General features: G+C 33.7%; 1 long non-coding RNA gene and 1 gene segment (V, D, J or C); one reads left to right on the top strand and one right to left on the bottom strand.

The window, feature by feature from the left end:
- The first annotated feature begins 1,949 nt into the window (after positions 1-1,949).
- LOC130418433 (uncharacterized) lies at positions 1,950-4,395 on the top strand. Its single transcript, XR_008906331.1, has 3 exons — positions 1,950-2,086; positions 2,782-2,916; positions 3,983-4,395. It is a non-coding gene; the product is annotated as an uncharacterized LOC130418433 (long non-coding RNA).
- Positions 4,396-8,891: 4,496 nt separating this feature from the next.
- LOC130416274 (T cell receptor alpha variable 18-like) lies at positions 8,892-9,817 on the bottom strand. The segment is given in 3 exon segments: positions 8,892-8,912; positions 9,362-9,651; positions 9,758-9,817. Coding segments are annotated over 3 exon segments (360 nt in total).
- Between the last annotated feature and the right edge of the window lie 2,450 nt (positions 9,818-12,267).

Raw genomic sequence — 12,267 nt, 5'->3', positions numbered from 1 at the left:
CATGATGGTATTTTAATGGAAACCTTAAGAATTTTTTTAGGTTCTATTGTTTTTCAGCAGGGAACAAGCTTGCAGTATAGCAGTGTGCTGAGCTATATTTAAGGTATCAGTTACAGAATAGGTTAATAAGGTATCAGTGAAGTGAAATATCATAATCAAAATAATTTCAAAATGAGTTAACGATTTAAATAAAGAGAAAAGTTTTTATTATGTTTTCACATTTTATTGTACTTTTTAGTTTTATGGCCTAAATCAAAATAAACCAACACTTGAAAATAAATCTAATTTTGGAGCAAATATATAAATAGCAAATATATAAGTATATTTGTGAAATACACATAACAATGAATAATACGCCCACAAAAATATGTTTAATAGCAAAAAAAATTTTACTTTGTAAAACAAACATTGAGCCAGTAAAAAAATATGCTAACACAATGTAAACACAAACTGCAAGACTTTGAAAAGGTAAAAGTGATGTTGTGAAAGACAAATAGAAAACAGCAGCTCATGACAAAACATTCAATTTATTGATAGACATGTGTGACTTTAAATTCAAACTCCACAAACTGTCACAGGTTCTCGGTTTAGCTTAATGAAATGGTAGTAGTCAGTCTTTCAGGGAACATCAAAGAAGTCAGTGTAATGAACTGTAGGCCAACATCTGAGCTCTTGATATCTTCAGCTGGGTCTCACAGAAAAAAAAGACCTGCAAGAAAAATCAAACAATTCATACCCATTACAAATCCATTCACTCACAAACTCATGTGGCAATAATATTCAATTTATTGTACAACAACACAACAATTCTCTTTGTAAAATATTCCACCTGAATAAAATATCCAATCAGTGTGTATGGAACAAAACTGAACAACTAGTTGTTGATGACATCACGGTACACACATTGGGACATCTGTTAACATAAGCTTCTGATAATTTGAATTCCAATAGTTCCTGTAGTCACATATTGTTTTTCAGCAGCCATGTTAACAGATTAGAACATTTATACACAGCACATGTGCTAAAAAAACTTTTGAAACACACAACCGTGTCAGAGGGTTGTTGGCCAAACAACATTAGCATTTGAAGGATTTTTTATATCTTCCTCACCTACAGTGGTACAGGACAAGCACGGCATGCAAAGCAAGTGCACCACAACACTCTGATAAAGGGGATGTTCAGACACAACCTGAAACCATTAAAGATTAGATAAGAACAATAATGTTTTTTACATTCAATCACAGTCAGAAATTATAAGAATTCAACAACACTCAAAAGACATATGTTAAGCACAACAGTGACTGCCTCCGTTTATAGCAGTCTGTACATTTAATTACAGTGAATATAAAGTTCAACTCATGAACGCTTAAATAACTTTCAGATCTAGATATAACATACTGTTTACATCATTTGTCTCTGTTCTAATTATTTTTTGTTCTTATTTCATTACTTACTTTTTGCTGCTTTTTAACAAATAAACGTTTTATTTACATATATGAGCTCATGTGTTGTTGTAAGTTTTAGTAAGATTTAGTAATTGTTTGCTATTTGCTGTAATAAACCATCGCATCTACCTCGAGCATTGAAATAGCCAAACGCCTATCTTAAATTATGCTTTACACTTTATCGATGCTGCATGTGGCCTTTCAACATTTTCCACATCAGACAGACCGTGTGCTATCACGACAATAAATTACAAGATTATAATGCAAGAACGTTTCAAAACCCAGAACAGTATAAGAACAACAAGTTGGTTCTTATTTTATATTTTAGTATAAGGAACTGTGTAAACTCAAAACACATTGCTTACCTCAGACGAATCGGTGGCAGTTGGCAATTAAATCAAATGTGCAGTCTATGCGCGTGCGCAGAACTCCGACTCCTCCCACCAAGTTTTCAACCAGTTTGCATCTGGATCAGTTCATCCATTGGCTGGTTAATTGTTTTGGCGCGATTTACATGATCACGACAGCTTCTCGCGTCATCTGATTGGTTGATTTGAGTCAGGTTCACGGGATACTTTGGATTCGAAAACTATATTCCCGCCCAGGATTCTTCTCGTCTCTTCTTCAACGGCTGTTTTTAGGTAAGTGTGGTCGGTGCTGTTGTTGTTAATTGGAACAATTTTCTTAAACGAGTAATTTTATCTGAATCCTCCATGTATTTTCAGAGCCAGAGTGTGTTATTTAGTGGGGTTTGAAGCAAAATTATTTGAGTAACGTAGGTTGACTGAGGATTTCTTAGAGGGTTTTGCATCTGATATTTTAATATGCAACAGGATCAATGTTTTTCTATTATTTATGCTTACAAATATTAATGTAATCAGCCTGCATAGGGGCATTTGGAACAACTAAATGTATTGATTTAAAACGTTTAACCTTTGTTTTACTATATAGTTTAAAAATGTATTACTTGTTTGTCAGGATTTATACAATATAATCATGATACATATTCATTTAAAAATGTATTCACATGAAATAACACATACAATAATTTCAAAATGTATCTGATTATAAATGTATAAATCTCTTAATTTGTAACTGCTCAAGTGTCTGCATGTTATATACAAGTGAATGGCACTCATTAATGTCCTTTATTGTTTTAAACATCACTATTTAGGGATCCTTAAACACATTATATTCTGGAATGGCTAAACTGTTAATGAAAATCTACTTCTTAGATAATATGAGCTTTAAAATTTGTTTCCATCTTTATGATATACATCTTTGACATGGGATTATTCACTTAATATTTGCCCTAATTTTTTAATTAATTTGGCAGAAGTCCTCCAATCCACCATCAGCGAGACCGAACTCCTCCAGTCCAGCTACAGATAAGCTGCTGACCCATTTCAGAGGAGGAACATTGGCCATGACCCAAAAGGACCACTAAATCCTCAACTTTTTCTTGACACTTGTAAGTGTATATTTATATCTCTAAAAAATATCTTTAGTAAATATGAGATTGTGTGCTTGGTTTTATATGGATTTTAATAAGTTTTCAATAAAAAACTTATTTGCAGCTCTTCTGCTTAATATCATCAATAATCAAGAGCACTGTGCTCTGTACTAATTGTGTATAAATTGCATTAATCCTTTTAAATTGTTTTTCTAAAACATGTGACCCTGCCTTTGAAATCCCAGATGAAGTTGTTTTGGACCTAAAATCATAACATAATGTACATAACATTATGTGAAAATATAATGTTGATACATTAAATATTGACTGACTATGGCCATGTCAAAGATCTAAATCATATTGAAATGAATGACTGAAATCACACTTTGATACTCATTCTCTCAGAATTAGATTTCACAGACAGGGTCACAAATTGTAATGGACATTTAAAATGAAAGTTCTGTCTGATTTACTCACCCTCTAGTTGTTTCAAACATGTAAAAATGTCTTTATTCGGTTGAACACAAAGAGAGATATTTTGGAATAATGTTAACAACTAACAGTTCTGAAGCACCGTAGTAGGAAAAACATTTCATTTTTTGGTTCTGTTGAACACAAAAGAAGATATTTTGAGTAATGTAGGAAAACAAACAGTTCTGGGGAACTTTTGATTACATTTTACATTTTTCCTACTATGTCAGTCAATGGTGCTTCAGAACAGCTGGTTGCTAACATTATTCCAAAATATCTCTCTTTCTGTTCAACAGAACAAAGAAATGTATACATGCTTGGAACAACTACAGGCGGATTAATCCCTCTAATTATTTCTTAAGATTAAATAATGCTGTTTATAGGTTATGTTCATTTTAATTTTTATCTAAAAAAGTACATTAGGGATTGTTTAAAGTATTTAAATAATATGAATAAAAAATAGTTACACCTTTTATTGCATTTACTTAATGTGCATTATCCGTTATTTTATTTACACCATAGTTTCCACACTTAAACATTTTTTAAACGATGAACTTAATTTTTTTTTTTTAAATTACCAAAACTATATTTAATAATTATGTATGTCTTTCAGCTGCGGTGAGAAAAATTCCCTAACAAAAAAAACGGTCATATCCAGAGATGGCTTCAGCTTGCTCCGGATTGGGATGGAGGAAGAAGAGAACGGCTGAAGAGAAAGGAGATGATAAATAGCTGTGCCTCTCATTTAGAGCCATAATAGCTTATGCGTGCGAACACATACGAAATACATTCATTTCCTTTTCATGTGCACACACGCAGTTATGTGTTATGTTGTTTATAAAGTTTAATTTTGTCTTTCTTTGGTTTATAACGTTTTCATTTAGTCCGTATTCGGTTTCATTTTTTCAAGTGTTAAGGTACTGTTCATTTAAAGTCTAAAGGTTTCCGTTTTACATAAAAATATGTTCAACACAATGTGTTCACTTTATTTTTATTTGTAAATAAAAAATGTTTATTGAAAAACAATTCAAGTATTGGAAGTTATTTTTTCACATGATTTTGGCAATCATAGGCTGTACTATGGCTAAATTTGGGGGTCTCTTTTTAAAAGCCGGCATTGATCTGGTTTACTTCTGGCTACGATACGGCACCCAGTATTAAACCTACTCTGGGCCAGTTCAGGGCCAGTTATGGCTTATTAATTGGCGGAGGCTCGGACCAGTTGCCGCCCATATCTGGTCATGGTCTGTAATTTGGATCTGGGCCACCCTAGGGCCGTCATTCAATGTTGTATGTGGGCCGAGGGAAAAGTATTGGTGTGGGCCGGAGCTGGGCCAACACAAAATTGTTATGTGGGCACCTGCCAGTCATTTAAAATACTACAGAACTTCACTGTAATTTTACGGACATTTTTACTTTAGTTATTTTACTTTATGCATTTGGCAGACGCTTTTATCCAAAGTGACTTACATTGCAATATCCTATACATTTTATATGAGTATGTGCAATTCCCTGAGATCGAACCCACAACCTTGCGTTGTTAACGCAATGCCGGGCTACAGGAAAGCTATTTTCATGTGAAATCAAATTGATTTATTTCATTAATCTTAAATTACTTCCCTGTTTATTTGATTTATGTTAAGAACATTTTATTATTTATTTGTTTGTCTAACATGTTCACATGTGTCTCTCTGTGCCATGTGAAGCTACAGGTCATGAACCGTATGAATCTCATAAATCAGGTGATCTGTCATTACACGTCAATATATGTTGATGTCACCTGAAAAGAGTGAATGTATTATTAATGATGTCTAGTGTAATTGACTGAGTTGAACTTTATACACAACCACACACAGGTGTTGTTTTATCATTATAATGTGTTTTAGATTGTGGGTTTGATGTGGTTTGAGATCAAAGCGAAACATTTATTTTAGTTTTTGTACAGCGTCACATAGACTTTGTATCACTGGGCTCCAACTCTCAGAGCACAGTAATATAGAGCTGAATCTGACAGAGTCACAGTGTTAATAGTGAGTTCAGTAGTTGTGCGTGTTGTAGTTGAACTAAACCGACGATCAGAAGGGTTCCCACTTGAAGTAGCCGATCGAGCAGGTTTAAATAATAAATACTGAAGTTCTGTGTTTGGATATTGTCTGTACCAGTAAAGATAAACAAGACTGCCACTGGTGTCATATGAACAGCTCAAGGTCACAGTCTCCTGTTCTTTCTTTATAATTATTGATTCTTTATTTGGACCGATCTGATCTGCAGCCATCACACCTAAAACAAACAAACAAACAATTATATATATTTAATATTTAAATTAAACACAATTATAAAAATATATTATTTTTAAATGAATTATATTATTATTATCCTGTATGTTTTTTTAACTATTGTTATTTTACAGTACATATTTTACCTGAAATGATGATGAAGATGAGAAGCAGGTGTGTGTTCATGTTTGTGATGTCAGATCAGTTGTGTGATAATGTTGTGTGTGATGTGAGCTGTAGATTTGTGTTACTGTCAGTCTCTACACCTCACACATGAAGTCACATGACACTTCCTGCTGTCTGTCAGATGATGCTGTGACTCTTCTTCTATTTATATTTTGATTTAACATGATTTTAACAGTTCTGTGGTTTACATGAAAGGTTTTTTAACAATGTTTATAATTATTCAGGAAATCACTTAATTATATTAATATTAGATCCTTTTATCTAAAGTACAAACTTGATGGATAATAAAGATCCAACAACATTGATACATTTTCAAAATGGCCATGAATGCCTAAATATATTTATAACACTGTCAGTTCTGGTCCCTGATTCTGATTGGTTGAGCGGAGATCTAAGCCGTTATAAAATACCCCGATATGTAACGGCTGACCGCATTACCTAGAATCACTGCGCCACTCTTGATACGTACAGCAAAACTTTTGTCAAAATGTCAGTTTTTGTTGTGAATTTTGATTGATTTGGTGGGCTAAGCATGGATGAGAGGTGGGAAGAGATTGACATGACAGACAAATTAGACCAACGACAAAGACGACACGCTGAAATAAATGAAAGCGAAATTGAAGACATTGAAAAGTCTAGAAATGAGGTGAATACTCATAAACAGACTATGTGGTCTGTTCGTGCTTTGCTGCGTCTGTGTTGCTTGGCAACCGCACTGATGTAGCCACACCTGTTTCTGAGGAACTACTTTGTTTGGTGGAAGAATCTATGTATGTGGAAATCTATGTGTATGTAGATGTCTGCAGTGGACTGATAGATTCTTCTGTTACTTCTCTCTGAAGCTCAAGATGCTGGAAGAGACTTCAGCCCTCATGTGACCCTGGAGAGGACAAACACGGTTTGGAAATCAAAGTTGATTCAATCTTGCATGTTAAATAAAAGATTATTTAATCGACATAACATATTAAAAAAATATTAAAGGCACCAAATAATGTACTGAACATAACAGTATAAGATTGTTTTGGATACACATTGTCATATGACTGATTGTTTTTGTGTGAGTGTTGAGTGTGTTTCAGTGACTGTGGGCTTCAGAGCGCAGTAATACACAGCAGAGTCACTCACATGAACATCATGAATGATCAGAGGAACTGAATCTGGCTTCACTTCAGACTGAAATCTCTCATGAAACTCAGTGCCATTATCTCCTGCTGCATATGTGTTTCTCCTCAGGATGTATTTAGGAAAGTCATTTACTCTCTGAATGTACCAGAAGAGCTCTGGCTGATTTGAAGTTGTTTTGAATTTACAGTGTAAAGTTACTGATCCTCCTTCAGATTCACAGATTTGTTTGTCTGGCTGATCAACTTTCTCTTCTCCACGACACTCTGAAGAAAGACAGAAATATATTTATAACCCATAATGATAATATGAAACCTGAAGTACTTCAGAAATTATACACTTGCTCTACTTACCATAACAAATCAATACCAAATTCACCAAGATCATCAAAATCTTCATTCTATATGATGACTGAAACATGAAGAACAAATAAATCATCCAGTGAGTTGAGATATGTTTAGTATTGAGTGAGTTTACAATAACAAATGAGAGAGAAAATAGAAGGAGGAGTTTGTGTCACCAGTGTGTGTGAACTGCGCCCTCTTCAGGATTTTATGTAAAGTTCTTATGAGGCTCATTAATCCCCTTAATCTCTTACTTATCAGAGGTTAAAAAGATAAAATAAGAGAGGGAAATGATTCAAGACAGATTTCATCTTTATGCTGTATATGCAGTGTGCATGTGAACGTGTGTGTGTGTGTGCATGGGTGTGTGCATGTGTGACAAAATTCATTTGTATGCAAGGTTCTTCCGCCCTCAACTGTGACAAAAACTGTGATAAAACAACTGAATAAAAGGAGTCTGTGCTGTTGTCCACAACTCACTTTGTTCTCCGTTTAAGTTCATTGTTTGATTTAATTCAATTTTTTCTTCACTGAACTGAACACTGATTCACATCAATAGACTTAAATTGTATTAGTAATAGAGATTTAGTGTTCAGATGAGTTTTCTACAGTGTACATGAGTTTACTAGTAAAGTGCAGAATCTGTTACTTCATCAGGAAAGATCAACAGACTCACAAGATTTTTGTTTTGATCAACTTTAGGTAAAAGACGAGGTGGAAGGTCACTTGTGGTTCCGTGTGGATAAATCCAAAGCAGAAACTCTGGTTTAGATCTGAGAAACTGACGATACCAGTGAAGGTTATTTACAGCTCCACCATATTCACAGGAGAGAGAGACTTTTACTCCCTCAGATGCAAATGTTTGTTTAGTAATGACTGTGCAAATGTGTCAAATAAGAACCATGCATAAAGTATTGTATTTAAAATATTTTAAACAGTGAAGTCATAATATAAAGCTCAAATTTTATTACATTACTTGTGCAATTTTTTAACATGTGGAAATTTCAGATGACAATTCCGTACTCAATCTGCAAAGACCTTCATACGAATAAACAATTGAAATATGTGTTAACTGTTTTCCATTAATTGTTTTGTCACCAGCACAATGAACAAATCGAAACAATTCATGTTAATTGTTGGTTAACATGTTAATAAAGTAAATCTAGGCAGTCATAAAGTGTACAAAAAACATTTTTAGGTGTTTACCATAATGTGCCAAATCAAACCCCATCTAAACATAAAGAATACATTTCATTCATGTCAGCTTTTAAAAACACACAGAGCTCTTCTTACATGTAGTTTATCATATGATCTATTCATAAATGTCATACATGGAGAGATCAATGCTGACCCCTTGTGGATGACAAGTGAAATCATTAAACATATAAACCCTCAATACTTCACAAGGTGCTTTCAGTATGATCTGTAAATGTTGTTTAGTAGTAATCTGAATGTTAAACAAAATTATTTAAGATCTGAAGCCACTAACAGCTCTGTCAGCACAACGCAGTGGGTTTTAGACGCATGTTTAAATCTGAAGTATTAAACAAGCCTGACAGTGAGGACACATTGAGATTTGCATTGAATCGCTCATTCAACTATTCATCTTTGCTCTCTGTTAAAAAAGAGAATTATATGGCACAAATATAAGTAAATAATGATTGACATTTATTTTTGAGAAAGCCCTTAAAATGGTATTGTATACCAAATATCACAGTGATGTGATTCCCATTTAATATTTTAGATGCAATGTATCAATACTTCAATAAAAAAATGTAATTTAAATGAAACAATACTTTTACGTTTGAACAGCTCTGTCTCACTGTATGATAATTCTTAAAGCTCACTTTTGTGACTCCGGTTTTCATTACATGTGGAAATGAGTAAAATGTACATAACAAACATTAAATTATAATAAATGAATAGTACACAAGCTTGAATAAAAGTATTGTAGCAGTAAACAGTGTATCAAAAGAAGTTATATACGTGTGATTCAGACATAATGTTGTGTGTGAGGTTTTTGTACAGTGTTGTTGTGTTTTGTGTCACTGTGGGCCTCAGGGCGCAGTAATACAGAGCAGAGTCTGATAGAGACACAGAGGAGATCTTCAGATACACATGATTTTCTTTCTCTTTGGTGATGACAGCAGTGAATCTGGCATCTATATCAGATTTCTGAGTTTTCACACTGTCTAGAATGAGCACGAGGAATTCAGGAGCTGATTTGGGATACTGACGGTACCAAAGTAAAGAATACGCAGAGGAATAACTGCAGAATAATGAAACATCTGAACCATCTTCAGCAAACTCCTCTGTTCTGTTTGCTGTTATAGTATCTCCATTAATGACTCCAGCTGTGAAAGAAAAACAATATGTCAGTATTTCAACTATTGTTTTAAAAAATGCCAACATTGTTTATTATATTTCATTTTTTAAATAATTACTGACAAAATCACTTACATAATAAGGCGACGAGCAGAATAACTGGATAGAGTTTCATTGTGCACATGTTTACAGAGATCTGAGCTTCAATCCTCTGATGTTTCTCTCAAAACAAGATCTACTTTGAGCTCCTCCTTTCTCAACCACCAGCAAATACAAATCCATCGAAATATCATTTTGTCAGTGTCACATTAATTGTAGAGTAATTTTTTTGGTAAATCTGTGATAAATGAAAGTCATCAAGCTTGTATAAAATAGTTATATTCATTTCCAAATAATTTAACTATTTAGTTCATATCACATCAAATCCAAAGTAATTGCTGGTTTATTTCAAATCATCGTTGGGGAAAAATGAAACAAACCCAAACGTTGGCTTCCATTACTCATATGTTTATATTTGATTTAACAATAAGCTTAAACAACCAAGCAGAGGTTATCCCAGTATCTTAAGTTTGCCCCTTTTTGACTGTTGTTTTGAAAATAACCCGCATGTTTTAAAGTGAAGGTTAAGTCTTACATCTAATTTTACATTTGGAGAAAAGTCAAACCTGAATTATTACTTTTAAACTGATTGTGTGGTAAGACCTCATATTTTTGTATGAATAGAAACACATATACAGCAAAACTTACTGTATGAATGGAAACAACTAATAAATAGAAACATTTAAGGTCGTTCAAGTCAGCTGGTGGTTGTTTATATTCATCAGACTCACATCTTTGCTCAAATTGTCTTGCAGTGTTGGAAACTTTTCAATAATCCTTTTTTATTGATTAATATTAAATTTAACAGTTATAAATAATAAAGATTAAAAGAATAGAGAATATAACTAAAATAAATGTATATACAGAATGGTACACTTTTAGTGTTGTGTATAAGGTTTTTGTACAATGTTGTTGTGTTTTGTGTCACTGTGGGCTCCAGGGCGCAGTAATACAGAGCAGAGTCTGATAGAGAAACAGAGGAGATCTCCAGAAACAAATGAGTTTTCTGTTCATTCAATCTTCCAGAGAATCGAGGATCTAGATTCACAATTTCTGACTTTAGTGAAACTTTCCCAGTAGCGTGTAAAATGACTAACAAATATTCAGGAGCTGATCCGGGATATTGGCGATACCACTGTAGAGTATTGGGTGAAGATGATGAATAGTTACAAGAGAGAGTTATATGTTCCCCCTCTGCTCCAGACATCTCAGGTTGAACTGGTGTGATGATGTTTCCAAAACTGTCTCCTTTGTAAAACAAAGATAAAAGTTTATGAACATGTGTTAATCTCATAAAGTAACAGGCTAGAATAAAATAAACACAAATGTTATTGTTATGTAATAGAACGGCACTTACTTGCTAAAGAACAAAGAAAAACCCAAACAAACAGCATCATTTTACAGGAGGTTTCTTTAGGTCATCAGCAGCACACACTGAAGTGAATACTAGTTTATTTATCAAGCGGGTGTTGTCTGCACTATAAACCCCTCCTCTAGCTGTGGGTGAATGTAGCAGTAGTCTGTGATATTTAGACAATCCTGAGACTCTTTATTCACACACAGTGTGTCTTTGATAAGAGCTTCAGCTCCCTCAAGATTTACTTTAACCAGCAGTGTAAACTTCACTCTCATAGTTTTTATTGAAATATCACCCTCTAGTGGCAGATGACAAACAATAAATAATAAACATTTTACAACATATTTGCATTCATAATGCCTTGGCATGTTTGAGTGCTTTTACAAAGTTGAGACAATATTTTATCTCACATCTCAGGTCAGTGAGGTTTCTGTGTGATGTTTCTGTTTTTGGCGAGATTATGGCCTCTCATTGATAAAAATTGGATTAAAGTTTTAAATATTATTACATATTAAATAAATTATACAGTATAGATGAATGTGTTGTGAAATAATGACACAATGTTTGATTTTACCTTCAGTTACAGTCAGTAATGTAAGTTTCAGTCCACATTGCAGAATTCAAAAAAACTATCAAACATTTCTCCTGCTTGTTTCAGTGATCTGTGATGACAAATCTATGCCAAACTTCACCTTCTGTATGACGGCCCTCGGACAGAAACAGTATCTGAAAAATTCTCAAGATTTCAATAATATAAAGCTCTAAACACTTGTGATTGAATCTGCAGAGGAGTTTACTACAAACACAACTAAGTAAAACATTACAGGGCTCATGAAGTGAAGGATCAAAGTACTCTTGGTGTTTTGACATTTAAGAGCTATTAGTGTCATTTATAACATTTAAGCAAGTTTCATTTCTTAAGACGCCCAGCTCCTTATTGAAAACAAACGCATTACAATTGATCTCTGGCGAAACTCGAATGACAGATGGCTGGATAAGTGATGTTACTGAGGAGATTTGTGTTCATATGTCCTGCATACATGTCATCTTTACATATTTTTTTTCACTTGTCACTTGAAGAGTGTCTGCCAAAACGTGACTATAAAAGAAAGTTCACTGGATGATTCAGATGTTTTTGATCAAAACTGAATGTCTTCTGTATGCTGAGCTTCGTGCTCGAGCACATATG

This window comes from Triplophysa dalaica, chromosome 3, assembly GCF_015846415.1.
Source record: "Triplophysa dalaica isolate WHDGS20190420 chromosome 3, ASM1584641v1, whole genome shotgun sequence".
NCBI classification, from domain to species: domain Eukaryota; kingdom Metazoa; phylum Chordata; class Actinopteri; order Cypriniformes; family Nemacheilidae; genus Triplophysa; species Triplophysa dalaica.
Note: the sequence above shows the minus strand (reverse complement) of the source record. Positions and strands in the feature narration are given on the sequence as shown.